Source organism: Peromyscus leucopus, chromosome 1 (assembly GCF_004664715.2).
Source record: "Peromyscus leucopus breed LL Stock chromosome 1, UCI_PerLeu_2.1, whole genome shotgun sequence".
In the NCBI taxonomy this organism is placed as follows: Eukaryota; Metazoa; Chordata; class Mammalia; order Rodentia; family Cricetidae; genus Peromyscus; species Peromyscus leucopus.
In genome coordinates this window covers 108,220,725-108,247,619 of record NC_051063.1, presented here as the reverse complement: position 1 = coordinate 108,247,619, position 26,895 = coordinate 108,220,725, and the positions used below count along the sequence as shown (strand labels likewise).

Here is a 26,895-nt window from a genome sequence, read left to right as displayed (position 1 = left end):
CAAGCCACCTTCCATAATAATTACAATTGTCTGCCTTGATACAAAGCCTCTTTCTGTTTGGAGACGAACACTCTGGGGAGAAGCCTGGGGAGATTGTTAAAGTATCATTTAATGAGAGTGGTTGCCTGTAGATTTGTGCTTTCAGCAGTTTATTGTGCACCTACTGTGTGCCCAGGTCTGCCAAGTCCTGCAGGAGGCAGTGTGTGAATGAACTATGGTCTCCTTCTCCCCATGCCCACTTCTGCGTCCATTTATTTGTTCATTTCTGGCTGTTTTCTTGATGTCTGCCCCAAATGATACTGAAGCAGGGATGAAGTGGGAGTCAGCACCCCTGGATCACCATGGTAGAAGGTGATAGAAGCCAGGTGGTGTGAGTCCAGACTCTCAGCCTAGTGTTCTGACTCCATAGAGCTGTCTTGACCTGGAGCACTCATAGTCCCAAGAGGGAACCAACTTGTACACCAGTCTTCCAAAACATTCTAGAAGAGCAACGCCCTTTCCATGCTGGGCTGCCGGCATGGCAAGGATATCTTTCCTGCCATGTGGACTAAGAAAGGTTCAGATAAGTGATCCATTTTCCTGCTAGCTATCAGCAGATAAAGTCGCATCAAGGAAACTATGTCAAACCCTGGAGAAGGAGAAGTTGGAGACTGGGGAGTAGATCTGACTGGAAAGAAAAGGCAGAGCGTGCAAAGCCACAGCCCGAGCCCAGCTGTCGCACTGTTCTGCTTTGTGGTCCAGCAACAAGGATCAAAACTCACTTGGAAGAGGAATAGGTTTGATTGGTTTACACATCCACATCACAGTCCATCACTGAGGGAAGTCAGGGCAGAAACCTGGAGGTGGGAACTCAAGCAGACACCGTGGAGGATTGCTTCTTACTAGCTGGATCCCTCTGGGTAGCACAGCTAGCTTTCTTATGCAGCTCATGCTCACCTGCCTAGGGAATGGCACCACCCGCAGAGGCCCCCTACCTCAATTAGCAATTAAGAAAATGCTCCCATAGACCTGATCACGGGCCGGTCCGATCAAGGCATTTCTTACATCAAGGTTTCATCTTCCCGGTGACTCTGTGTCCGTTTGACAGCTGAAGCTAACCATGACCTGCACCATCATACTTCTGTCACTAAGGGCCACCCCTTTGGTTTCTAGGTATGACAGCTTTGGTCGCCTGACAAATGTGACCTTTCCAACTGGCCAGGTGAGCAGTTTCCGAAGCGATACAGACAGCTCAGTACACGTGCAGGTAGAGACCTCCAGCAAGGATGATGTCACCATAACCACCAACCTGTCTGCCTCGGGTGCCTTCTACACTCTGTTGCAAGGTAAGTCGGCCAGGGCCTGGGGCCTTTGAGACCCAGAGGTGAAGACCCTTCGGAGGAAGATGACCAGGGGAGTAAGCCACTACAGTAGCTGTCCAAGACCAAGAAAGACTCCCTCTTGGTTTTTCTCTGTCCTGCCACTTCATTTGCAAAACACACCAGGCAGAGACCTGTATAATGTCTCCCAGAAGCTAGGGAGTGATTTTTCATTGTCCCGTCCTATTATCCTCAGAACAAAGGGGAGAGAATCCATTAGCTGTTAATCCAGGTGACCTCCTCCTCTGCTGTGGTAATGGCTCCCAGATTAAAAACCATTTCCTCTCACACTGGTGCAAGGGAGACAAAAGACACGAGTAATTACACCTAATCTCAGCGTGGAGAAATCCTTCCAGGAGCCCAGGACAGGTTTGTGCCTCTGCTAGGACTCCACGGGAAAGAGACCCTTCCATGCACCCATAATCCCAGATATGGATTGGGATTTTAGCTTCAGGTAAATGACAGTGAGAAAATCTTGCTGTGGATCCCCTGTCTAGACTGTTCCCACGGGAAGTGGTGACCCCGGGGTAGTGCCTGAAGCTTTGTTGGATTTAATGAACATAAAAGCAAAGCCAGCATCCACGTAAGAAAGCCTTGGCTGCCTTTTCCCTTTCTTCCCTGCTTGAGGCTCTCCCAAAGCCTTGACATCGAATAGTAAAAGGAGCTTTGCGCTGGGCATCCAAGGTCCAGCTCTATCCCTCTATATATCTCTATCTCTATCCCTCTCTCTCTCTCTGCTGCCTTCTCATACCTCAGCCCTTGTGTTTCTTCTCCAGGGAAAGAAAGCATAGTGAAGGGGTGTTGGGTAGTGTGGAGTCCCTGAGTGGACCTGAGGCACCTGCATCTGCTGTCCAATGCAAGTTCCCAACTAGATGAACTGGAGGGAGTCAACTCTTCTTCCCTGAGCCTGTTTTTTTTTTTTTTTTTTTTTTTTTTTTTTTATCTTAGAAATGGGGCTGCATTATAAGATCTGCCTCACAGAGTTGCCTAGACATATTGTAGACAGCATTTGTAAAGTGACCAGCATGGGCCAAGCACAGAGTATTGCTCAGAAAATACTTGCCGGATTAACTCATTAATTAGTAAGCAGCTGAATTTACCACAAGAAAACAAAATTTTGTCTGTTTGCATTACTGCTTTTGTTCGCAAACATAGTTTTCATCTTTCAAAAAGCTGGATGAAAAATGGAAGTTATTAAATAGAGATCATGTCCAGGAATTTCTTTCTTTAACAAGGAGTTGGGACACACCGTGGGGTTTATGCTATGGCAGGATTATTGCCAGGAGAAGTTGCCAGACCCCATCTGATGAGAACTCTGCCCAAACTAGGACAGCAAGCCAATGACTGTTAAGATGTGTGACCATCAGCCTAGTTTCTGCCCTCAAGAATTGTTGCATCTGCCCACTTTATACTGCTAAGCCTGCTTTAATAAATTTTTCTGTTTGAGCAACTTTTTTAAAATTCGAAAGTGCCACATTTCTGTTTTAAAATGTACCACCATTTAATCACAGCTTTTCAGGGGGAGGGGAATAAAAGCACAAAGTTTGGCGTACATGCCTAGATTGTAAGACACACCCCAATTCCAGAAACATCGGGACATACATAAAGAGGAAAAGCACATCCTAGAATACAAGGACTTGGTATCTATTTTCCGCCTGGTACCCCTGCAAGTTGCCCGTCTGTTCCGTGTCCCAGGCTCGGGTGCTCAGCCTGGCAGCCATCTCAGGAGAGTCTTCATAAGAAGCTCTTTCGGTTTCATCTCAGGTCCGAACTGGAGAAATAATGAGAAGTAGCTGCTAATGAGTAGCAGCCTTGGGCAGTCACAGCCCACATTAACTAGGATCGGGAGAGATGGACCTCCCCACATGCTGGTCCATCCAAAGTCAACAGTAATAGACACATGTGCATTCAGCAAGGAGAAGCTTTACGAGATAAATTGACACTGGCTTTTCCACTCTTCGAATGGAAGCAAAATACAGATTGTCAGTGAATGATGCGTAGCAACACTGAGGCAGATTTTAGAATCCCTGTGAGTGATAAAGTGTGGAAAGATGGAGTGGGGAGGCAAAGGAAAGACCTAATTTGATGTCACTCCAGTGGGGAAGAGTCAGTGAGCGTTTCCCATGAAAACTACATCTTTTAAAAAGATATATTTATTTCGTTTTATGTGAATGTGAATTTTGCCTGCAGTTAAAAATGTGCACTACATTCAAGTCTGGTGCCCCTGGAAGCCAAAAGAGGAGATCAGATAGATCCCCTGGAACTGGAGTTACAGATGGTTGTGAGTTACAGATGGGAGCTAGCAATCGAACACGGGTCCTCTGCAGGAGCAGCAAATGTCTTAGAGCCCTCTCTCTCTAATTCCCAGTGCTGTATTTTTATGGTTTTACATAGCCTGGGACATTCCTAATTTAATCCACCAAATACTCCCTGAGCAGATACAATAATAATAACGCTAGCTATCATATTTTGAACACTTACCAACTAGAAAGGATAGATGACCACTTGTGTCTAACTTCTTCCACTTAGTAATATTGACAATACATTTTCTTACAGTATTATTTGTAGTTGGAAAAACCTGAAACAAATTAAATATCTATTTGGTGCTGTTAGATAAATTGTATTGCCATATAATGGAAGACTGTAGTTATTTATTTCAAATATTTATTAAAATATTTAATGGCATGATACGATGCATCGGCTGATGAAAAACTCCATAGTTTTCTATTTGACTCTGTAAATGCATTAGGAAATATTGTGAAGTCTACAAACATACAAAATATTTCCAATGGTTTTGAGTGGTGGGCTTATGCATAGTCTCCGTATATCTTCCTAGTTTTCTTCAGTGACAACGTATTGCTTCTGTAGTTGGGGGACACATTCAGACCCCCGTCCTAGCCTCCATCTTCCCTCCTCTTCAGCATCTTTGCTCTCCTCTCCTTCAGACCAAGTCCGGAACAGCTACTACATCGGGGCGATGGCTCCCTGCGCCTGCTGCTAGCCAACGGCATGGAAGTGGCTCTGCAGACTGAGCCCCACCTGCTGGCCGGCACTGTCAACCCCACTGTGGGCAAGAGGAACGTCACACTACCCATCGACAACGGCCTCAACCTGGTGGAATGGCGCCAGCGCAAGGAGCAGGCCCGTGGTCAGGTCACAGTGTTCGGGCGCCGTCTGCGGGTGAGCAGAATCTTGCAAGCACTAATCTGGCGGGGGGTATATTTAGAGACCCAGATTCCATCTCTTAAACTCCCCCTGAAACCTCAGTTTCCCCATCTGCCAAAGGGAGACCTGAGACCATGAACCACAGGTAACAAAAGGCCGTGGGACATCCTTTTCAGTTTCAACTTCCGGGAACATGGCTGGCTTTGGGGTTGAGTCTGGGCTGAGTTTCCAACTTATTTTATTCCATGACTGAATGTGGGCATGTCAGTCATCTTAGAGCCCCAGTTTCAGTCACTGGAAGAGAAAGCCCATTTTACATGCTGTTTCAGGGATTAGCAGTGGCATGCCCAGTGTCTCCCACAGAGCCTGGCATCCTCAGGGATCAGGAACCTCTGCTGCTGGTGTCCTTATTGCTGTGGTGTTGCTGTCACTGCTAATATGTCCCCAAGTTTTAGAAAACAAGCCACATTTGATCAAAAGGACTGAGTGCGGTGGCAGGAAGATCACAAGTTCAAGGCCATCCTGCCTCTGTACCAAGACCCTGCCCATCAGGAAGACCTTGCCATAGCTGTCGCTGTTGAGGGAGGAGTTCCTGGTGTGGAGGGTGGAGGCCTGGTATTTTGGAGCATTTTTCAGCATGTGGAGCCCTGAGCACCTTGTCTGCTCCTCCCCACCCCCACCCCCATGTCTCTGTAGAGTGAAACTTGGGCCCAGAACTCACTGCCCAGTAGCCTTCCCTCTCCCCCAGTTTCAAAAAGCAAAGGGTAAAGCAGGAACTCTGAGGAGGATATGGAGGAGCACTTGCCTAGCCGGGTGGTAAAGCGTGAGGACAAAGAGAAAAACCGGGGTTAAGGGGACCTGGAGCTTCAGTTCAGCGGTTGAGTATTTATCCAGCGGATTGCCCAGCAATGCGCACTACAAAGCAGAAGCCAAGGGCCGCACAGGGGGACAGCTGGTGACCTGGGCCTGGCTTTCTGCCCAGTACCTCCTAGAACACAGGTGCTCAGTGGACAGCTGCTGAGCTGAAGTGAGCCATATAAATCCTCAGAGTGACAGTGGCCTCTCAAATCCCCCCTGCCTTGCAACCAAGAAAGTTTCTATACATGCTCCCATCTTCTACATGGGGCAAAGTCCAGAAGATAAGTAGTTGTTTCAGACTCATAAAACTAGATGGTTGTAAATAGATCCACATCAGAAGCACAACAGTTCCAATAGCAGAACCTAGAGCCTCCCCAAACCAGGCTTCCTTTGCACCCTCAACAGCCAAGAACTCTGTAGCTAGCTAGCTAGCTAATGTGGAAACCTGCCTCCTACTAGTTCCTGTGGAAGGCCTAGCTGTCTTTGTTCCCTGCCACCATCTGTGGTCTCACTAAACCCTCATCTGCATTCTCAAGGGCCCTTCAATGCACATCTGAGGCAATGTGCCAAATGGGAAGTGTGACCTAGGTTGGATTCCCGCTGGGCCTCGTGTGTAGCCTCCAGCAACTCCTCTGAGCCTAAACTTCCTCTGCAGATGCAGGAGATGATGTATTCAAAGCACCTAGCCCAGGGCTGCAGATCCCAGGTGCTCAGTAAAGGGCAGTGATTAGTGCTATTAGGAGTTTCTCTCTACCTTGTGAACGCGACCAGAAGTTTCCCAGGCTTTAATTGGTCCCTCTCCCAGCCGGAGATAGATGATACTCTAGTCGGGTGGTCACATCTCTGCTTCCTCCCAAAATAAATGGCCACCCACAGTGGCAGTGTGTGGAATGAGAATGTTAGCCGGGTGTGCCTCCCCATAATGGAGCTCATTTTTTATACAGCTGGGAATTTTTTTTAATAAAGAAAGATGTAAAATAATCTCATTGCCGCCACTGCCGAGCACAGGAAACACAAGGTGCTTCCCCCAGTGAACTGCTCGACTCAGTTTTATTAATTTTGTCACTAAGGTATAGATCCCCTTCTTCACTAGAGTCCTTGGGGGTGGGGGAGGCTATCTAGGTGGCACCAACACTGGGGGTATAAAAGGATCTCCCAAAAGGTGCTTTTCAAAGGTGCCCGCCATTGTCAGCCATGTGGCCCCCTCTTTTCCTGTACTCTCTCTGCAAAGAACACGGGTTGAGCTTCCAAACACCTCTGATTTTTCTCGGGAATTGTCTGCCACACGGTTTTTGCTTCTACAATTGTGTTTGATTACCCTAGGGAAGGCAAGCTTATTATATCCAGGCCATTCACAGCTAAAACCGTCTCAGCATCATCATTATAAATCCTTATTTTCGGGGCCTTGACATTTGTATGGGAGAGTGGGGGAAGACACACACACCTCTCCTTCCTCCAGGACTGACCATGATCATGTGCTGTCATTTAGTAGAAATAATTATGGCCATTTATCCGGTGCCTTCTATGCACCTAGCAGTCCCCTGGTGATTTACTCCTGAGTCTAAGAGTAAACGCAGGAAGAATCTGAGTCCCTGAGAAGTAAAGGCACTTGACCAAGGTCACACAGAAAAACCAGTCACATAGTCGAGGTTGAAATTCAGCCCTAACCCTGGCACCTGCCTGTATCCAAACCCTCTACTAAACATACAGATCCCCAAAGGACCTTTGACTTCCACAAGGCACACATGCCATTTTACATCGTGTGACCTAATTACCTCCTTTCCTCTTGGGTCTTCCTGCTTGTCAAACTTACTGAATGACAAGTAGAAGAGACAGCAAAGGTGCCCCTGTGCCCTGTCAGGCCGGCACCCCTCCCCACCCCCAGCGGGAAGCCTTAGCTTTGAAGAACCTGCTAACATTTGGGGACAGACTGTGCCTAGGGGTCAAATCCAGGGGCTCCAGAACACATTTCTGTATTAAAATATGAAGCAGGAAAGCTGGGGGATTGCTAATGAGTAAGGTGCTTGGCAGCCTGAGTTTATTCCTCTGAACCCCTGGTGGTGGGGGGGGGGGACACACAAAAAACAGACATGGTGGTACATGTTTGTAATCCTAGCTCTGGGAAGGCAGAGAGGGTGGACCCCTGGGGTTCGCTGAGCAGCCAGCCTAGCCTAAACAGAAAGTTCCAGGTCCCTGTGTATCCCCACTCATACCTCTGTTCTCATGCACACACATAGAGCTAGCTCCAACTTGCAGTTTCCTCTGTGGGAGTCTGTATTTCCGACTCCAAAAGGAAACTGAGTGGGTGGTGGCCTGACAGACCTCAGGGAGGCTATAGAGATGGAGCTCCTGATCCTGGAGCAAAAGCAAAGTATCGTAGAGTTAGGACTGGTTCCAACCAGACTACAAGAGAAACCACTGGAGATGTGATGCTTCTGCCTCCCAGCCCCCTCTGAGGAGAAACAGGAGATGTCTTGGGAGACAGCAGGTGACCCAGAAGCCTTGACTGTGGGCAAAGGCAGGAGAGACCCAAAAAGCAGCAAGTATAGAGCCCCAGGATTGCTAGGGCTTGCTCAGAAAACCATCAAGTATCTATTGAACTAGTGAGAGTGAAGTCCACAGATCTGCCGCTTCCCTGAGCTTGGTGACCTTGGAATCCAACACAGCACAGCGTCGGGCACAGAGCAGATGTGTCAGGTGTTGATTTGCCAGGTCCATTTGGGAGTTCTGTTTTTAGGATGGAGCTAAGAAAGATCTGACTTCCTCCTCCTCCTCCTCCTCCTCCTCCTCCTCCTCCTCCTCCTCCTCCTCTCCTTTTAATTAAGTCCCGTTGATATATCACATGATAAAACCATGTGTCTTCTTCGGCGAGAAATACTGTATGCTCATCACCCATGCTATCTTTATTCTTACAACAGGCCATCGAAGTATATTTTTTTTCTATTGTACAGATCAGGAAACCTCAAAGAGCTAACAGATGGTAGAGTGAGGTTTGATACGCACAACCTGTACTGCCTTCTATTCTCAGGAGTTCAACACAGTTGGTCCTCAGAGCCAGGTCCCCGATATCCACATCATAGTCTCTCGCTTTCTTATCTTTTTCCCAGGTTCACAACCGAAACCTCTTGTCTCTGGACTTTGACCGCGTAACACGCACAGAGAAGATCTATGATGACCACCGAAAGTTCACCCTTCGGATCCTGTATGACCAGGCAGGGAGGCCTAGCCTCTGGTCACCTAGCAGCAGGCTGAATGGTGTTAATGTAACCTACTCCCCTGGGGGTCACATTGCAGGAATCCAAAGGGGCATCATGTCTGAGAGAATGGAATATGATCAGGCAGGGCGCATCACATCCCGGATCTTTGCAGATGGGAAGGTGTGGAGCTACACATACTTAGAGAAGGTAGGTATCTGTCTCCCTCTGTCAATGGCCTTGATGCATAGAAGTCTGATCATTGTGGCTTTAATTTTTAAGATGGGTACCACTACACTACCCAAGGTGGACTTGAACTCCTGGGCTCCTAGACTGACCTTCCTACCTTAGCCTCCTGAATAGCTGAAGGCATTCACCACTAAACCGGCTTTCATCATTGCTCCCCATGGCCAAGCCTAACCTGCTGACCTCAGGGGGATAAATCTGACTGTTGTGGTTTCCAAAGGGGGAGATGCCCATTTTCCAAAAGGAAAGGGGGTCTCAGGAGGTATCTGGATGGGTTTAGTGTGGTGAGCAGGAGGTCCCTAGGCCAGGAAAACATGAGAGCCTTGCTGAAGGAGAAGAGCAGGCCCATCCTAGCTGGACTCTGAAGCAAGACTTTGGTGGTGTGATTCAGGAGGGTGCTGACACAGGACGGGTTCCTGCTCCCAGGATCATCACACATAGGGCGACCTCACACTAGAGATCCAAGCAGAAGCCTGGAGGTCAGATCTGAGGCAAACTTAATCCCTTGCTGCTAATACCAGGTGTAGGCCTAGCAAATCCCTTCCACTTTGGGTCAGGATTCACTTCATTCAGAAACTAGGAATCAAAAATGACCTAAATCCTAAACATGTTTGGATAATTTTTTAAATTATTTAAATTCAGAAGTTGGTCTCATATAGGGGAAGGAGAATGGTAGGTTTGTGTTTTGTTTTGTTTGAGGGGGGGGGGTTGCTTTTTGGTTGTTTTTCTTTCAAGACGGGGCTTCTCTATGTAGCCTTGGCTGTAGGGAACTTGCTCTGTAGACCAGGCTGGCTGGCCTCAAACTCAGAGATCTGCCTGCCTCTGCCTTCCAAGTGCTGAGATTAAAGGCATGCGCCACCTGGTAGATTCAATAGCTAGATACAGCCTTGTTATCTGGTGGCTTTCCTAAGAGAGAATATTCGCTTTATGCCCCACGTCTGGATCCAGAATCCTCACTTTGTTTCTTGCCCTGGGCACCTGTTCAGGGCCCCAGGCTCTGCTTGTCCTATGGTAAATGTCTCTACCTGTGCTAGAGCACACCTGAGAGCGAGGTTCTGTTGTAGGGCTACGGGACAGACTGTGGAAGTCATCCCATGCACTGCAAAGCCATGCCTGGGAAGACAGAATATCCCAGTGTCGCACAATGAATGCAACGATGGAACAGGTTCTCCCTTCCCATTCCAGCCTGCCTGCCCCAGGGTGGGCCCATGGCTCCCTACTACATAAAAGGTGGGGCAAAGTCTCAAGTGCCCTTCTCAAACATGATCTTTATGCTACAGGCACAGGGAAGCCAAAGAAGCTGTTTAGCAGGCAAAGGCTGCCAGGATTTAAGACCATCAGGCTGTGTTGTAGAGCGTTCCTTCTTGCTTGGATAGAGAGACTGAGGTCAGAAGTCTGGGTCAGGGAAGGCAGGAGGGAAGTTGTCACAATACTTTAGACCAGAGCATCCCAGTCTCGCACCCCATCACATGCAGAAATGATCTGATCCATACCGCGCAAAAGAGCAGACATGCAGACTGCTTGCTCACAAGAGGAAAACAAACGACCTGAGTGGACCCTGCAAGGCCAAAGGCTGAGAGAAAGCGCAGCCCCAGCACCTCCCTAACAACCCCTGGTGCACAGGCTGGAATGCTCTGCTTGACACAATGCAAAACCACTGCTTTTCTCAGCCTTCCATCCACTTCTGAACTGAGAAGTGGGGCATAAAGTGAATATTCTGCCTTTGGAAAGTCACCAGATAACAAGCCTACCTCTAGCTACCAAATCTACCAGCTGGGAGGTGGTGACGCACACCTTAAAGCTCAGCACTCGGGAGGCAGAGGCAGGTAGATCTCTGAGTTTGAGGCCAGCCTGGACTGCAGAGCCAGTTCCAGGACAAGTGGGAACTTGGGTTGTCATCCCTTCTCTCACCTCCTTCATCTATGTTTTTTTTTTTTCTCCCTCCAGTCCATGGTGCTTCACCTCCACAGCCAGAGGCAGTACATCTTCGAGTTTGACAAGAATGACCGCCTCTCTTCCGTGACCATGCCCAATGTAGCCAGGCAGACACTGGAAACCATTCGCTCAGTGGGCTACTACAGAAACATCTACCAACCCCCAGAAGGCAATGCCTCCGTCATACAGGACTTCACCGAGGATGGGCACCTGTTGCACACCTTCTACTTGGGCACTGGCCGCAGGGTGATTTACAAGTATGGCAAGTTGTCAAAGCTGGCCGAGACTCTGTATGACACCACCAAGGTGAGCTTCACCTATGATGAGACAGCAGGCATGCTGAAGACCGTCAACCTTCAGAACGAGGGCTTTACCTGCACTATCCGCTACCGTCAGATTGGGCCCCTGATTGACCGTCAGATCTTCCGCTTCACCGAGGAAGGCATGGTCAACGCCCGCTTTGACTACAACTATGACAACAGTTTCCGTGTGACCAGCATGCAGGCTGTGATCAACGAGACCCCACTGCCCATCGATCTCTACCGCTACGATGATGTGTCAGGGAAGACAGAACAGTTTGGGAAGTTTGGTGTCATCTACTATGACATCAACCAGATCATCACCACAGCCGTCATGACCCACACCAAACATTTTGATGCTTATGGCAGGATGAAGGAAGTACAGTATGAGATTTTCCGGTCACTCATGTACTGGATGACTGTTCAGTATGATAACATGGGACGGGTAGTGAAGAAGGAACTGAAGGTGGGGCCCTATGCCAACACCACCCGCTACTCCTATGAGTACGATGCTGATGGCCAGCTGCAGACAGTCTCCATCAATGACAAGCCGCTCTGGCGCTACAGCTATGACCTCAACGGGAACCTACACCTGCTGAGCCCTGGGAACAGTGCACGGCTCACGCCACTACGGTACGACCTCCGTGACCGCATCACTAGGCTGGGTGATGTGCAGTACAAGATGGACGAGGATGGCTTCCTGAGGCAGCGGGGTGGGGATGTCTTCGAGTACAATTCAGCTGGCCTGCTCATCAAAGCCTACAACCGGGCTAGCGGCTGGAGCGTCAGGTACCGCTATGATGGCCTGGGGCGGCGAGTATCCAGCAAGAGCAGCCACAGTCACCATCTACAGTTCTTCTATGCAGACCTGACCAACCCCACCAAGGTCACCCACCTCTACAACCACTCCAGCTCTGAGATCACGTCCCTCTACTATGACCTGCAGGGACACCTCTTTGCCATGGAGCTGAGCAGTGGCGATGAGTTTTACATAGCTTGTGACAACATTGGGACCCCACTCGCTGTCTTCAGTGGAACTGGCCTGATGATTAAGCAGATCCTGTACACAGCCTATGGGGAGATCTACATGGACACAAACCCCAACTTCCAGATCATCATCGGCTACCACGGTGGCCTCTATGATCCGCTCACCAAGCTTGTCCACATGGGCCGACGGGATTATGATGTGCTGGCTGGACGCTGGACGAGCCCAGACCATGAACTCTGGAAACGCCTGAGTAGTAGCAGCATCGTGCCTTTTCATCTCTACATGTTTAAGAACAACAACCCCATCAGCAACTCTCAGGACATCAAGTGCTTCATGACAGGTAAGGGCTGCGGTACACCCTAGGTCAGGACCTACCCCATTGCTCCTTGAGAAAGCTGCTAGGGGGTGGCAGGAGACACGGACTGTCCCTAAGAGCATTGTTTGCCAAAGTCTATTTAAACAAAAACTAGTTTGGAGACTACTCAGGAAATAATGGATCCATCATCAAACATAGTTGACAGGATCACATTCTTAATTTTTCATAATCTATTCGTTTTATAATATTTCAGTTTGTGAAGGCTCTGAGAGGTTCTGTAGTAAAAAGAGCTCTTTAGTATACTTACCTATAACTTTTCTAAATGACTTCACCATAAAATCCTAATGTCTCAGCCAGGCAGTGGTAGCGCATATCTTTAATCCCAGGACTTGGGAGGCAGGACAGGCAGAAGTCTCTGTGAGGTCAAGGCTAGCCTAGTCTACACAATGAGTTCCAGGTCAGCCAGGCTATAATAAGATCCTGACCCCATCTCAAAATAAATCAAACGGTTAGAATACCTATCCTTATTCTGGTTGAATTAATGTTCATATGCTACCCTAGAGCAACCATTAGAAACCTAAAACTAAAGCAGATAATCTGGGGATCTGGTAGAGGCAGGAGGACCAAGAGTTCTAGGCCAGTCTGAGCTGTAGGAGACCCAGTTTCAAAGGAAAAAAAAAAAACTAAATCAGGCACAAATAGACATCATTAATAAGTTAGTAGTCAGCTGGGGAGTGGCAGTACATACCTTTAATCCCAGCACTCGGGAGGCAGAGATAGACATATCTCTGTGAGTTCGAGGCCAGCCTGGTCTACAGAGAAAGTTCCAGGACAGACTCCAAAGCTACAGAGAAATCCTGTCTCAAAAAAACAAAAATAAAAAATAAAAAAAAATAAGTCAGCAATCGTGGAGATGAAGTAGAAGATTAAGAAACCATCCAGAGCTGAGGATATAGTTCATTTGGCAGAGTGCTTCCTAGAAGGCACAAAACACTAGATCAGATCCCAGCACTCAGGAGGTGGAGAGCAGAGGACCAAGAGTTCCATGTCATCCTTGACTACACAGTGAGTTTGAGGCTAGCCTGGGATACACAACACTATGTCTCAAAATGTGTGTGTGTGTGTGTGTGTGTGTGTGTGTGTGTGTACATATGTATATGCATCCTAAGCAGGCAATAAAGGAAGATTAAAAAGAAACAATTAATTCATGGAACAAACAGAAGCTTAGTGGCAAGGGTGATGCGAGACCCGCATTTCATGCCTCACACAGCTCATGCAGATTCCCTTTCCCTCATCCTCTGCTTTAAAGGGGAACATTAGCTTTCATTTCTCTGAAACCAGCTGGCAAATAAAGTGTCCTGTATGTCCTTCAGATGGAGACATCTCAGGCGGCTACAATCACCCAGCAAGTCACATAGGGATCTCTATGGGATCTGAATGAAGCCAGCCTGCAACTTGTGAGGAGAATTTGTACTGAGAAAGGCTGATGATCTTGTTGTGACTGATTTCGCTAGCCCCCTCTTTTGTGTCTGTTTCCTTCATTCCATGCCCTCCCCAGGCTCAGGCTCTGAGAATAGAAAGATGATTCCCTCCCTCGAGGAATCCCCACTCTCAGAGGAAATGCACGCTGTGGTCCAGTGTGAGGGGCAGGTTTGCACAGATGGCCATTAAAACACAGAAGACTAGCAACTGGCTCTCCCCACAGAGTTCTGGGAAGCCTTCAAGGAATAGCTGATCCCGGAGGCTGGCAGGAAGAAAGACGTTCAGGAGACTGGGGTCAATACGCAGAATTGGAGAGAGGACATCGTGTCTTGCTCACTCACCCTAAAACTTGGTAGCCTCACCTGGATCCTGTTTCTGCTGACAGCAACAGGAGGGCTCCTTTTTCCAGGAAACATTCTAGATTGTTCAATTAAGAGGAAGAGTCCCGAACACACAGATAGAAGGGAGAACACGGTGGTGCTCAGGTGTCACGAAAACATCCTCGGGGGCTGGGGATAAATACATGTATTTTGACAGTGTTCCCATGCTCAACTTGGCTGCTGGAGAGACTTGACAGATTAGGGTGACATTTCCATTACATCTGTCTGCACAAAGCACACCCCCTGCCTCACCCTCTAGTGAGTTTCCTGTGAGACATCTTGGCATGTTACTATAGCTGGAGGAAAAAAAAAAATACTGTAATAGGAAATGTAATTTTCCATAAAAAATTGTTGAAGCTTGCCAAAGTATCATCGTCCCCCCCCCTTCCTTTGTACACTACCATATGCATATAGTCTCCTCCCAGAATAGCACTGGGTGATTGAACACGCTTTGCCAAGCACTTGGAGACACCGTCTCCTTTAAGCCTGGCAACAACCCTGTGAGATCACAACAATTCTCTGCACTCTACAGATGAGGCCCGTGAGCCTCCGAAGGACCAAGGGTCTGTGGAGCATCGCACAGATCGGGGCTCTCTGGTTTCAGAGCGTTTCCCATGATGATCACACTGGTCTCTGGAACCTGCTTTTTAGCGCAGCTCTCCACTGTCCAAGGGGCTCCTTGCATTTTCAGTGTGTCTTTCATTTCCCATACAGTTAAAGCTAACAAACATCATATTAGTTATACCTTCTCCGTGCCAGGCTCACACTGAGGACCCAGCAGGGAAGAAGGCTTCGTGCCTGCCTCCATGGAACTCATGCCACTTTTCACAGATGTCTTTGAGCCCACCTTAGGAAAAGGAATTTTGAAGCTAGGAATGTAGCTCCATTGGTTGAACAGGCATGAGCGTCCACTTGTTAGCATGCGTGAAGCCCTTGACTCCATCCCTGGCACTGAGCAAATTAGGTGTGGTATTGCATCTAATTGTACACCTGTAACCCCAGTATTCCAGAGGTGGAGACTGGAGGATCAGAAGTTCAAAGTCATCCTTGACTACATGGCCTGAATACATGAGAACATATCTCAAAAAAGAAAAAAAAAAGATTTTTTTAATATCACAATGAAACACTAAAACTAAAGGTTTACAAAGCAGTCCTTAAGTTTGGTATCTATATATTTTCTAGTCTAGCCTGTTCCACTTCAAGGAAAATACTGGTCATGACCCCAAAATTGATTTTACCTACATAGTGGGTCCTGTGGCATATGAAAAAGAGAGATATATGTTGTCTAAACACTCAGAGTTTCAGACCATCAGACATGATTTGCAGTGGCGAACAGGAAGCTCAGATTCTACTGATTTTCACTACACCTCACCTTTTATCTTCTCTGTGGGTTAAGTGCGTCCTCATTCACATCACAACAACAAAGAAATCTTATTTTTTCCCAAACATACTTTCAGGTCCTGAGGTATGCTCTGGTAAGGTAGGCCTGGGTCATGTGACAATGGAGCAGTTACTGAGGTTGTGGAGGACAGAATACACTGATTGGCTTATCCTGGATCCCATGGTCCACTGCTGCATCAGTGCCCCGGCCCCACCCCCAGAGAAAGAAGGTAGAATTGGATCACGGGGAGGGAGGCAACCCTAACATGTCCGCCACAGGTATGTCTCACACATCATCAGGCTGAGTCCTTCCCGAGACCTGTCGGGTGGGGAACACAGCCACAGACTGTGAAGTTCAGGACGGGTAAAGTAACCCTCCCACAAAGGCACGGGGAGGCAAGCCTCAGAACTCGGCGGTGTCGGACTTCAAATGCTTAGTGTTTTTTTTTTTTTTTTTAATTCAAATACATTCTGTGAAGAACAAAGCTATGCACACGTGAAAGAGATTCAAATCGTTTGCATTTTATCCCTCCCTCCCGGCAGCAGTGACTTCTGGGACTGACAGGTAAAGCCGAGCTTTTCAACAGGAAGGAGAGCCTGCCCCTGAGGTTATAAGAGTACAATTCCCAGCGCTTCAGAAAAGCCCGGTAGGAAAGCGAGTGAACAAATAGATCTCTGACATTTTCCTGAAAGACGTGATAGCAAGCTTCCCATCTTCCATCACTCATAATTAAAGCCCAGCCCTCTCCCGTACCCCCTGCTTTCCTGGGAATGTGCGCTATTCCAGATAGAAGCAACCACAAATCCCGATGCACATTCTCAGCCTGAAGAAAAAGGGCTTTGTGAGGTGTTCGCTCCCCGTGTTCGGCTTGTTTTAATTCCCAAAGATCCATCTGCCGAGAATCATAGAATGAGAGACTTCTGGAAACTCAATGAGGAAAGGGCCATGGAGAAGTCATCCAAGCCCCCCTGTTACAAATAAGAAAATGGGGGTCTTGGGATAGACGAAGACAGAAACCAGTACCTGATCTGGACACTGTGAATTCAACCCAGTGTTTTAGGCCCAAGCTTGGAACAGCTACTCTGCAATAATTACCTCCAAGTGATAAGCTTGCTCTCCTCCAAGAGCAGTTACAGCCATTCCTGTCGCCAGTATGCAAACGAGGGAACTAAATCCCTGAGGATTAAGCAAGCTCTCCAAATTCACGATTATACAGTGAGGAGCCAGCAGGTGGGTTTGTGTGGCCCCAGCTGCCATGCTCTTTCCCTTCTGTGGCCTGCCTAGCAAGGCTGAAGTGAGAACAAACCTGGGTCCCCAGTGGAGGGGCCTGCGACAACTGAAAACAGCGACAACCGAAGAGGCACAGACAAATGTGAGATGCTTAGATGGGAGAGACACATGGGTCACCACAGTGTCAAGAACACACTGTTGACTGTTGACCCCCATGGGGGTGGCGGGGGGAGATCACTTCCTCCTAGGCCTGGGTCATCCACAGGACCTCCCAACAGAGATGTGTTTCCACTGGAAAGAAAACAAATGGCACCTGGCTCTGAGGCCGGCCTTAAAACGTTGCACACCTCTCCCACCCCACCCCACCCCACCCCCTGCCACTGAGACTGGATTCTGAGTCTGTCTGAGGAGTGCTTTAGCATCTTCAGCCACCCCTTCCCAAAGAAGGTTGAGTCGCCTTGCCGCACAGACTACCTCCGGCAAGGCTCAGATCGCCTCTCTCCTGCCACCCCAGGCTCTGTCCTTTCTGGTTCTTCCTCAGGTTTTAAGAACCAGTCTGCTTACTTCCACGCTGCCCCCTCTGGGGCACCTGACCCTGTGCAGCCGTCTTTGCCTACAGTACCAACCTCCGTTTCCAAGGATGCCAGGCAGACAATGGTTTTCTCACTGTTTGGCTTCAATGCCATGCCTAATCCGTGTCTGATTTTTATCATATTTAAAAGACAGATGGACCCAGGTCTCATCTCCTTTTGGGGTCCTGTGAGGACACGGCATCTACCAGCACAGTAGGCCTTCTCTGCCACATGGGCCAAGTGACTGATAGTCCACCTCAAGCCCCATCTAAGGTCACGGCTTTCGAAGTTTTTTATTCGGTTGATTATATGGATGGATTTTTGTTGTTGTCATCCTTGGCTTGGCTTTGCTTTGTTTTGAGATTGATTTCATGTAGCCCAGGCTAGCCACAAACTCACTATGTAGCCAAGGATGGCCTTCAACTTCTGTTCCTCCTGCCTCCCTCTCCTCTGTGCAGGAACGACAGGCATCAATTTGTGTAGTGCTTGTGACTGACTGCACCCAGGACTCCATGCGTGCTAGGCAAGCGCTCTACCAACTCAGCTACACCCCAACCCAGGATCACAGATTTCTGACTCCATTCTTCAGTGAGCCAAATGCTCACCGAAATACCTTGTCTTTAACTTGCAACTCCAAGGAATGTGATTAGTAAGCTTAGAGACTAGCAGGCTAAGGCACTGGGAGGTCGGGTGACTTCCTTGTACTGTTAGAAATGAAAGACAGTAGCGAGAGGAGAGCCCTTTGATCTTTGAACTAGCCAGCGGGAGGTCCTAATGACTACAAAGAGAGTGGGGCAGTTTGTTTCTTGAGTGAGTTTTTCTCTTTGCAAGGCAGCCATTAAAATCCTTTCTGACCTTTGCAAGTGTTTCCTATTGAAGTTGGGGGTGAGGATGGGCCTGGGAGAGCTTCATCCATCAGCAGCTACCTCAGGGTAAGCGGGTGAGGAAGAGAGAAGAAAGAGATATCTGGAAGCCTGGGTTCTGCCTGGGTTTCCTCTCTTGGGTCTACCCATTGGAAGATGGTTCTGGGCATATGCCTGAGAGAGGGACTGCTGGGGGCCCAGCAGCACATTTGGCATTAAGACCAGGACATTATTTCCCAGTGTATGTAAATGTCAGCCCTGTCACCAGTCACTTCCCACTTGTGGCCCCGGGGCAAAAGTCCACTTACTCCCTAGGCATATTTCTGCTTCTCTCCACCCAGATGTCAACAGCTGGCTACTCACCTTTGGATTCCAGCTACACAACGTGATACCTGGCTATCCCAAACCAGACACAGATGCCATGGAACCATCCTATGAGCTCGTGCACACACAGATGAAAACTCAGGAATGGGACAACAGCAAGGTAACTCCTCCCCACGCGACAGCCACACCTCAGGCCATTCGGACATTAAAGGAGGGGTCCCACCAACTCTGCAGGAAAGTTCAAGCCAGCAATGGAAACTGAGGCAGCACCCTCATGCTTCCTGCCAGACAGCTTTCAGAGAACAGCTGAAGCAGCACATGGACACTCACAGGCTGTATGAAGGAGTTTTGTGTGGTCCACCAAACTTAGAATTCCACAAAAAATAATAGGCCTTTGTCACTCTGCAGGCAAAAGCACTAAGAGAGGCATGTTCTGAGTCCAGATGTGATATTCTTTGAGCACCTGATGCACCTGCATTGAGGGACACTGTACTTAAGTTAGCTCACAAACATACCATGCTGGTATTCTTCTCATTGTACAGGTTTAATACATGAGACAATTCAAACCCAGATCTGTCTACTTTCTGTCATCTGGCTGAACATGACTAGGAAAGAAAAAAAAAATCTTCCTTGTTCAACCAGATTTCAAAGACTTGGAATTATATGGCTGGAAAGATTGTTTACCATAGTCTCATCCCACCTGCTGCTCACTTCATGCACTGCTAATCCCCAACTCAGCCTCCATTCATAAATCCTATACCAGGAGCAGATTCTGTGTCCAGCTCTGTACTGCAGCCTGTGGAATGCAAGAGTAGATCAGCAGAAACCAAGTCTTCCATGGGGTGCCAGCCCAGGGATAGAAAACTCTGGGAGAAGCAGCTGTGCCGCCTGGCATGATGCTGTGCTTGCAAAATTTCCTGATCTCCCCCTCCCCTAGTCCCCTTCCTCCACTTTGGTATACATGTATACATGGGGGGGGGAGTGTGTGTGCACGCGCACATACAGTCAGCTTTTGGAGAGAGAGATTATGTTTGTGTGTGTCTCTCACTGAGCCAGAAGCTCACAGATTCAGACAAGCTGGCCGACAGAGCCAGGGATCTTCCTGTATCTGCCAGGATTACAGACGTGCACCTCCACGCTCAGCTCTTTACCTGCATGCTGGGGATCTGAACCGGGGTCCTCATGCGTGTGGGGTTAGCCCTTTACTAACCGGGCCAGCTCACCAGCACCACGTCCCTGTTTCTTTTTCTAGATTAATTCCTTTAGGCTTGTCTTTGCTCTCGCCTCCCAGACTTGTGGATGAGTCTGCTCAAGTGGTTTGCTCTGTTCAACTTTTATTTTCTTTCTTATTCCTTCACTAGATGCTGCATCCCAACAGCTTAAGTTATGCATCTCAGTTAGTTAGTGGCCAACACACAGGCTAGCACATTGTAGGGGCTTCTGGGACACATAACACCTGAACCACGTAAACAGCCCATTTCATAAATAAGGGGGCCGGGCTCAGAGAAACTTACCCAAGGATGTTCAGCTGGGAAATGACAGAAGAGGACATGAACCTGAGTCTGCCTGGCCACAGAGCCCCTCCTGCTTCTGCCCTAGCCTGTACCGGACCTTACTACCCCAGCCCCTGAGTCCAGATGTCCCAGCGTCTGCTGTCCCCAAGGCTGATTCCAGCCCCACAGTGCTTCCTCCCCCGCCAGGTTTCCTCGGTGCTCCCCAGCGTCCCTGTCTCTGACTGCCTGTTTGCCAACCTTGCCTGTCAATGAATTATTGATTTCTGCCCTTGGCAAGCATTGGAGATCTTTGTTGTTGAGCACTCCGGCTTTTGTGAAACTCTAGGAAATAATTGTTCACAGACAGGGTTCTATTAATTATAAAGAGGACTTAATTTCAGTGGGAGGCTGATGGGTCTGTTGCTAAAGCCTGTGCCCTGAGTGGCTGATAAAGCCCTAGAGCCCTGAGCACAGCTTCCCCGAGCTCCTGGAGAGTGGGAGGGCCAGAGAGATGGTACACCAAGCCGACGGGGTCCAACCTGACCCCACAGCAGCCAAGTGCAGGGACACTTGAGGGGGTCCAAGGAGGCACTGTGGGCCGCAGACTGTTCATGGAAAGTTTGGATAATGGGGGTGCGGAGCAATAGAACAAAGTGAGGGCCTGAGACAATGCTTGGCTTTCCTAATACCATGCGTTTCTCGCCATCCCTCCGCTAACATCACCCTCCACACCCTTGAAGGCCTAACTCGGGCTTGGCCCTCTCCTTGGAACCCTACCTGCTCCCTCTCTTCCCCACCATTAGGTTGAGCATCTCCTGAGCTCTGTTTGCTTCTCACTGCTGCAGCTGCCCTTGACACTGGCCTCCAGAGTCAGACAGACCTGGGTTTGAATACTAACGTGGAGTAGGCCCGTGAGGAGCCTTAGTTTCCTTAGAAGTGAACTTGAAACTGAATGTGGTGGCACACACCTTTAATCCCAGCACTTGGAAAGCAGAGCCAGGTGGATCTCTGATTTTGAGGTCAGCCTGGTCTACATGGTGAGTTCCAGCTCAGCCAGGGATACACAGTGAGACTCTGTCTCAAAAAAAAAAGTGACCTACAAATAATAACAGTATCTACTATGAGGGTCAAGCAGGGTTGAATGGTAATTCCTGAGCTTGAAGAACAAGAAATGCTGCTGTACCTATTAACTATTCCATCCTTTAGACCACCAGTCATTACATTTGGTGGTAATATTGTTGTCATGTCTGTCTGGGCCTATGAAACAATGAGTTCTTTGAGGGCAAAGGTGATGTCCAGTTCATTCTGTATCCCCACTGCTCAGAAAAGGACCTGGCCAGAGCAGCTGCTCTCTGAACTGGCCCTGAATAGAAGGTTGTGGGGATGAATGGATGAAGGATGGCTAGGTGTTCTGATGGTCAGCACCATCAAAACAGATGCTACAAGCTAATAAATACCTGTAGGTTTGACTTCGCCTTTTGCACTGATTCTCAGTGCTTTGGGGGTCTGTTTTTCCCCTTGTCTTACTCTCTCCCTCTCTCTTTTTCATGGCCCTCTCCCATCAGTCTATCCTCGGGGTACAATGTGAAGTCCAGAAGCAACTCAAGGCCTTTGTTACCTTGGAACGCTTTGACCAGCTTTATGGCTCCACCATCACCAGCTGCCAGCAGGCCCCAGAGACAAAGAAGTTTGCCTCCAGTGGTTCCATCTTTGGCAAGGGGGTCAAGTTTGCCTTGAAAGATGGTCGAGTGACCACAGACATCATCAGTGTGGCCAATGAGGATGGGCGGAGGATTGCGGCCATCTTGAACAATGCCCACTATCTAGAGAACCTTCACTTCACCATTGATGGGATAGATACCCATTACTTTGTGAAACCAGGACCTTCTGAAGGTGACCTGGCCATCCTGGGCCTCAGTGGGGGGCGGCGAACCCTGGAGAACGGGGTCAACGTCACTGTGTCCCAGATCAACACGATGCTCAGTGGCAGGACTAGACGGTACACAGACATCCAGCTGCAGTACAGGGCGCTGTGCCTGAACACCCGCTATGGGACAACCGTGGATGAAGAAAAGGCACGGGTGCTGGAGCTGGCCAGGCAGAGAGCTGTCCGCCAGGCTTGGGCCCGGGAGCAGCAAAGACTGCGGGAAGGGGAGGAAGGCCTCCGGGCCTGGACAGAGGGGGAGAGGCAGCAGGTGCTGAACACAGGGCGGGTGCAAGGCTACGACGGCTTCTTTGTGACCTCTGTTGAGCAGTACCCAGAACTGTCGGACAGCGCCAACAACATCCACTTCATGAGACAGAGCGAGATGGGCCGAAGGTGACAGAGAGGGCCAAGGCCTGGACTTCTTGCCAAAGACAGCCACTCTTCTGTGTCCATGTACCTGACTGTGTTGTACTTAACAAAAAAACAAAAACTTTTTTTTAACAAGTGCAGAAAACAAAACAGAAAGATATTGGTTGCATTGTTAATTTGTGCAACATCCTTTTTTTTTTTTTTAAGAAAAACACTAATTTGGCCTTCATACTTTTTTTTTTTTTTTTTTTGCAAAAAAATGGAAGTTTTGGTTTTTTTTTTTCCTGTAGTGTGACCACAATGATAACTTTATTTTCTTTTGTTCCCTTTTTTCCTTGAGGAATTTTCCCTGTTGTTTGGGGTACATTTCTCCTCTCTTTGGGGTACACATCCCCTTGGGTGTGTCCTCATCCATCCCTAGGTCCCCAGTGTGATGTGAGACATGAGTGTCTAACTTGTCCCATGTGTAGCCCTTTCTTCTTAGACCGGGGTCGGGTGGGGGTGACGGGTGCGGAGAGGAACGGGGCCTTGCGGGCCTCGGGAGCTTCGGTCAGGCTCCCACAGAGAGTGGTGAGTTTCTCTTCACCATGTTTTGTGCCTCCTGAGGACCTACATCATGCTCTGGAAAATTCCGTGATGTTGTTGAGCACCTTTTCAAGCCACCCCCAACTCCTGTCCGAGCTTTATATTTTGATGCTAAATGAAGCGCCCCCCCCTCCCTTTTGCAAATCTCTAGTGTAGCTGTCAGTGCCAGCCCCAGCCCCATAATGAAGTAGAGAAAGTGTCTCCTAGGTCCTTTCCCCAGTCTGGTGATGGAACATCCTGGACTTGGAGCCCCATCCTTTCCAAGGGGCGAAAGCACCAGGATGTCTGTGAGTGGTTGACCTTCCACGATGTCCCTCGCTCATCTCCTCCTCTCTCCCAAAGTCAGACGTGAGACCCAGCACTGCGCAGCAAGCCCTCCAAGTCCAGGGAACAAGGAAGCCCTGTCCCCATGGCTTTGGGTTATTATCCCTCCAGTACTCAGCTGCCACCACTGAGAATCTGGAGTGTGGCAAGAGATGCCTGATGGCGTTTGATCCCGGAAAGATGTGTGAGAAACAAACCAGCCAAAGAAAGAAGTCAGCAAAAGCGTGAGCCAGGGATCCTTGTAACCAGCTCCTGGCGTTTCTTCTGCCTCCCTCTACAGACTATTCCCAGAGGCTCTGGAGTCCCAGAGCCTGGACTTTCAGGAAGTCCCTTCTGTGGAGTTCTTCACTGGAGAACCCCAGCCAGGATTGTTTGGGGTTTTGTTTTGAAATAAGAGGAAAGAGCTCTTTTGGTATGGCCTATCAGGGTCATTCAACCCCACTGGGATCAGGGATGGTGGCGCCAGAGGCTGGTGCCCGTGGATCCAGAAGGCCAGGCTAGCTTTGTTCCTGTGAAGACCTCTGCACATATGCACACATCATCCGGACGAGGGTAGGCACAGTGCAGCCCATGCTGGGGGGCTGCCCCGAGGAAGGCAGCAGCCAGCGGGCCAGGGGAGGTCTGAGTGCAGAAGAGTGTCACAGCAAGAGCTGGGAGCTCACTGGAGGATTCCTTTCGTGGTTTGTCTGCCTAGAAACCATTGTCGTTAGCACTCACAGGAGGCTCTGGGAGACAGGGGGGAAGCCAAATGCTTCCTTTTGAGCCGGGCTTCTTAGAAAATAGGACTTTTATGGGTTACATTTGCATTAAGTGTGGAAAATGAATTCTGAGTCTAAGCTATTCCCCGTGGAAACCTTGTTGGACTGATAAGCTCATGGCACCTTTATAGCCTTACAGAGTCTTCAGAATACGACATGAGTTAATGAAACCAAGAAGGTCTCTTACTGCATGAGAATCAGAGCGATGTGGAGTCTGGGTTCTGCCTGGCAGAGGGAGGTGTCCAACGCTTCTCGGGGAGGGGACATCTCGCCTTATGTTGTCCCACTGGGATTAGAGGATGTGTCTTCGCTAAGTGCTCTTCCTGATTCCAAAAATAATATGTCACACTGCTGCAACAGTGTGTCATGGCCCGCTTCATCCACTGGATGCTCATTGCCTCTGGATCAGAGCTCTGCTGGGTCAGATCCGATGGCCTCTCAGGCCCACTGTACCCAGCATGAGCTGGTAATGGGGACTCCCTTCTGGCACGATTGTTCTTGGATGAGATAGAAAACAGTTTGACCTGAAAAACATAATTCTTTTTGTATCCAAAAGACGTATGCCTCTCAAAATGTCCTTTTGCAATGAGGATCCTTTGGGCAGAGTTGTCCTGTGAGTTGGCCTCCTTGATCTAACCCGTGCTGGCTGCCTGACGTTGGCTGAGATGTGCTGAGGACATTTACTTGTAACCCAGAGACCACATGTGACCATCTCCTTGTACCTGTCCAGCCTGTGTCTTCCTCCTCCACTACCTTTCTCCTCAAAGAATAGATTTTTAGGGATTAGTAAACACAGTGAATTATTGGGTGTTCTTTTTTTTTTAAAGGAATGACCCAATATTTTTCCTGGGCTCCATCCCAGAAAGAGTACCTAGATCCTACAGGGGAAACAAGCAAGCTTCCCTGAGCTATAGAGGACCTCAGCTGCAGGCTAGACAGCACCGTGTGGCTCTACCTTATGCTGATACTGTCCTCTCTGAATGGGTACTCTGACCTTGGCCCTTTAAGTTTGGATTCCACCTCCCAGGTGGGTTTGAAGGCATAAGCCACAGTTTCTTTTGCCTATGTAGAAGGCTTTGAGTATTAAATGTCATCCTGGACAGCACCTGTCTTTTGGGCACTAACTACATCTATCCACTTGACAGAGTAACCAGGTCTTCCTCACTGGTCGATGTTTGCGATTCTGAAGGGTGGTAGCTTCTGAACCGCTAAGGTTCGTTTCAAGTAGTTCCTGCCTCCTCCACCCTCCATAACTGCCAATCAGCCCCTCAGCCTCAGCCCCTCCTTCATGACCTTAACCAAGACCTTATCAAGTCCCAGTTTTGTCTTCTATACCCTGAGACCCACCACCCCTTTACAATCCTCTCCCAGACAAGCATCACTAGAGGGTACAGCGGTGATATCGACTCCGCGGTAAACCACTCCTTAGCCTCTGACACTTGGCTCAGAATCGCTGGTGGAGAATTAGCTGAAGGTTCACACCAGTGCCTGACTCAACTGAGGGATGCAAGATTTAAAAGAAACGCTAGGAAGCTAATGGGAGACTGAGGCTGGACAAGTGCCTGCAAATAACAGGGATGGGATGGGGGCAGGGAGCAGATGATGGAGCAGCGTAAGAGCTGAGTTAACCGGGCAGGGCTTCACAGACACGGAGCAAGGGAGGAAGAACAAGGGGCCTCTCAGCTGTGACTTCTAAGTTGCTGCCTTTGTAGACAAGGTTTTCAATGTGACATCTTAGAAAACAGCTTTGCCATTGGCAGCCCTCGCATTTCTGGTGGCCACTCGGTGGGAACAATGACAGCGAGCTTTGTACCCAGGAAGAGGAGCTTGCTGGCTTTCAGGGTGCCGGACTTGGGGGATTTGATGACGCATCACACAAAGATGAGAATGTTCTTCACCCCTCACAGCAGCTACTTAGCCCAAGAGGTGGCTCCCCATCCTGGGGATGGGGGGACTCGCCTCCCATGGGGTCCCAGAAAGACCCAGCCTCCCCTTTCTCCTGGAGTCTTCATCAGGACGAAAAGCCCTCCATGGGAGATATGCCATCCTCAGCTAGGTCAAAACCATTGTCTATATTTTGTGGGAGGGGAAGGAAGCGGAAAAGGAACTCTGTAGTTCAAGGCCTTTTTATTTAGCCTTCCCAAAACAGCAAACTCATTGTAAAGACTCATTGCTCAGGTGACAGAGAGAAACTTTATCCTCTCCAACCTTTCATTCTCAAAACCAGCCTTGTGTACTTGACTGCCCTGAACAGTGGTGCGCTCAGAGGTTTCCGGGTGTTGTGGAGGATCAAAGGCGGGAAGGCGTGGGGTGGGGACCTTGTGTTATGTTTGGGAGGCCTTGGTGGGCCCTGTGTTGTGTTTCTTACCCTCTGGGGAATGCCAAAGGCATAAGACTGGGCTACTTCCTGGTCCCTAAGAAAAATGTGATTGATTCTAAGGGCAGATGTTTCAGGGATGACTGCCCATGGGCAGGCTCGGCTGTCCCAGCAGAAGCAGACCCACAGATGTCTGGGGGTCCCCAGCAGCTCTGATCCACTCACCACCAGAACCCCACTGTTCTAAACGTGCCCGTTGTTCTGAGGACCTCTGAACCCGCAGCTCTGGCAAGGGACAATTCTGAGCTGCCTCTGGATGACCGACACGGGAGACTCTGGCCTTACCATGTGGAAATGTTTTCCTGAAGTCTGGAACTAATTTTGAGAAGTTTTTTTCTCAACACTTTTGTGTTTCTAACACTGTATTCTTGACTGTGTAAATACCAACAAGGCTGTAAATAAATGCAGATGTAGATACCTTCTAGAAAAAAAGGGGGGAAAAGCATAAAAAGAAAACCAGAAGTGATCCCG

General features: G+C 48.9%; 1 protein-coding gene across 1 annotated transcript in view; it reads left to right on the top strand.

The window, feature by feature from the left end:
• Positions 1-22,624, top strand: part of Tenm4 (teneurin transmembrane protein 4) — a 2,730,446-nt gene extending 2,707,822 nt beyond the window's left edge. Inside the window, 7 exon segments of the mRNA XM_037206447.1 lie at positions 1,153-1,325; positions 4,304-4,327; positions 4,330-4,538; positions 8,489-8,785; positions 10,769-12,383; positions 18,609-18,751; positions 21,650-22,624. Coding sequence (XP_037062342.1) covers positions 1,153-1,325; positions 4,304-4,327; positions 4,330-4,538; positions 8,489-8,785; positions 10,769-12,383; positions 18,609-18,751; positions 21,650-22,408 — 3,220 coding nt within the window. The 3' untranslated portion in view covers positions 22,409-22,624.
• The last annotated feature ends 4,271 nt before the right edge of the window (positions 22,625-26,895 follow it).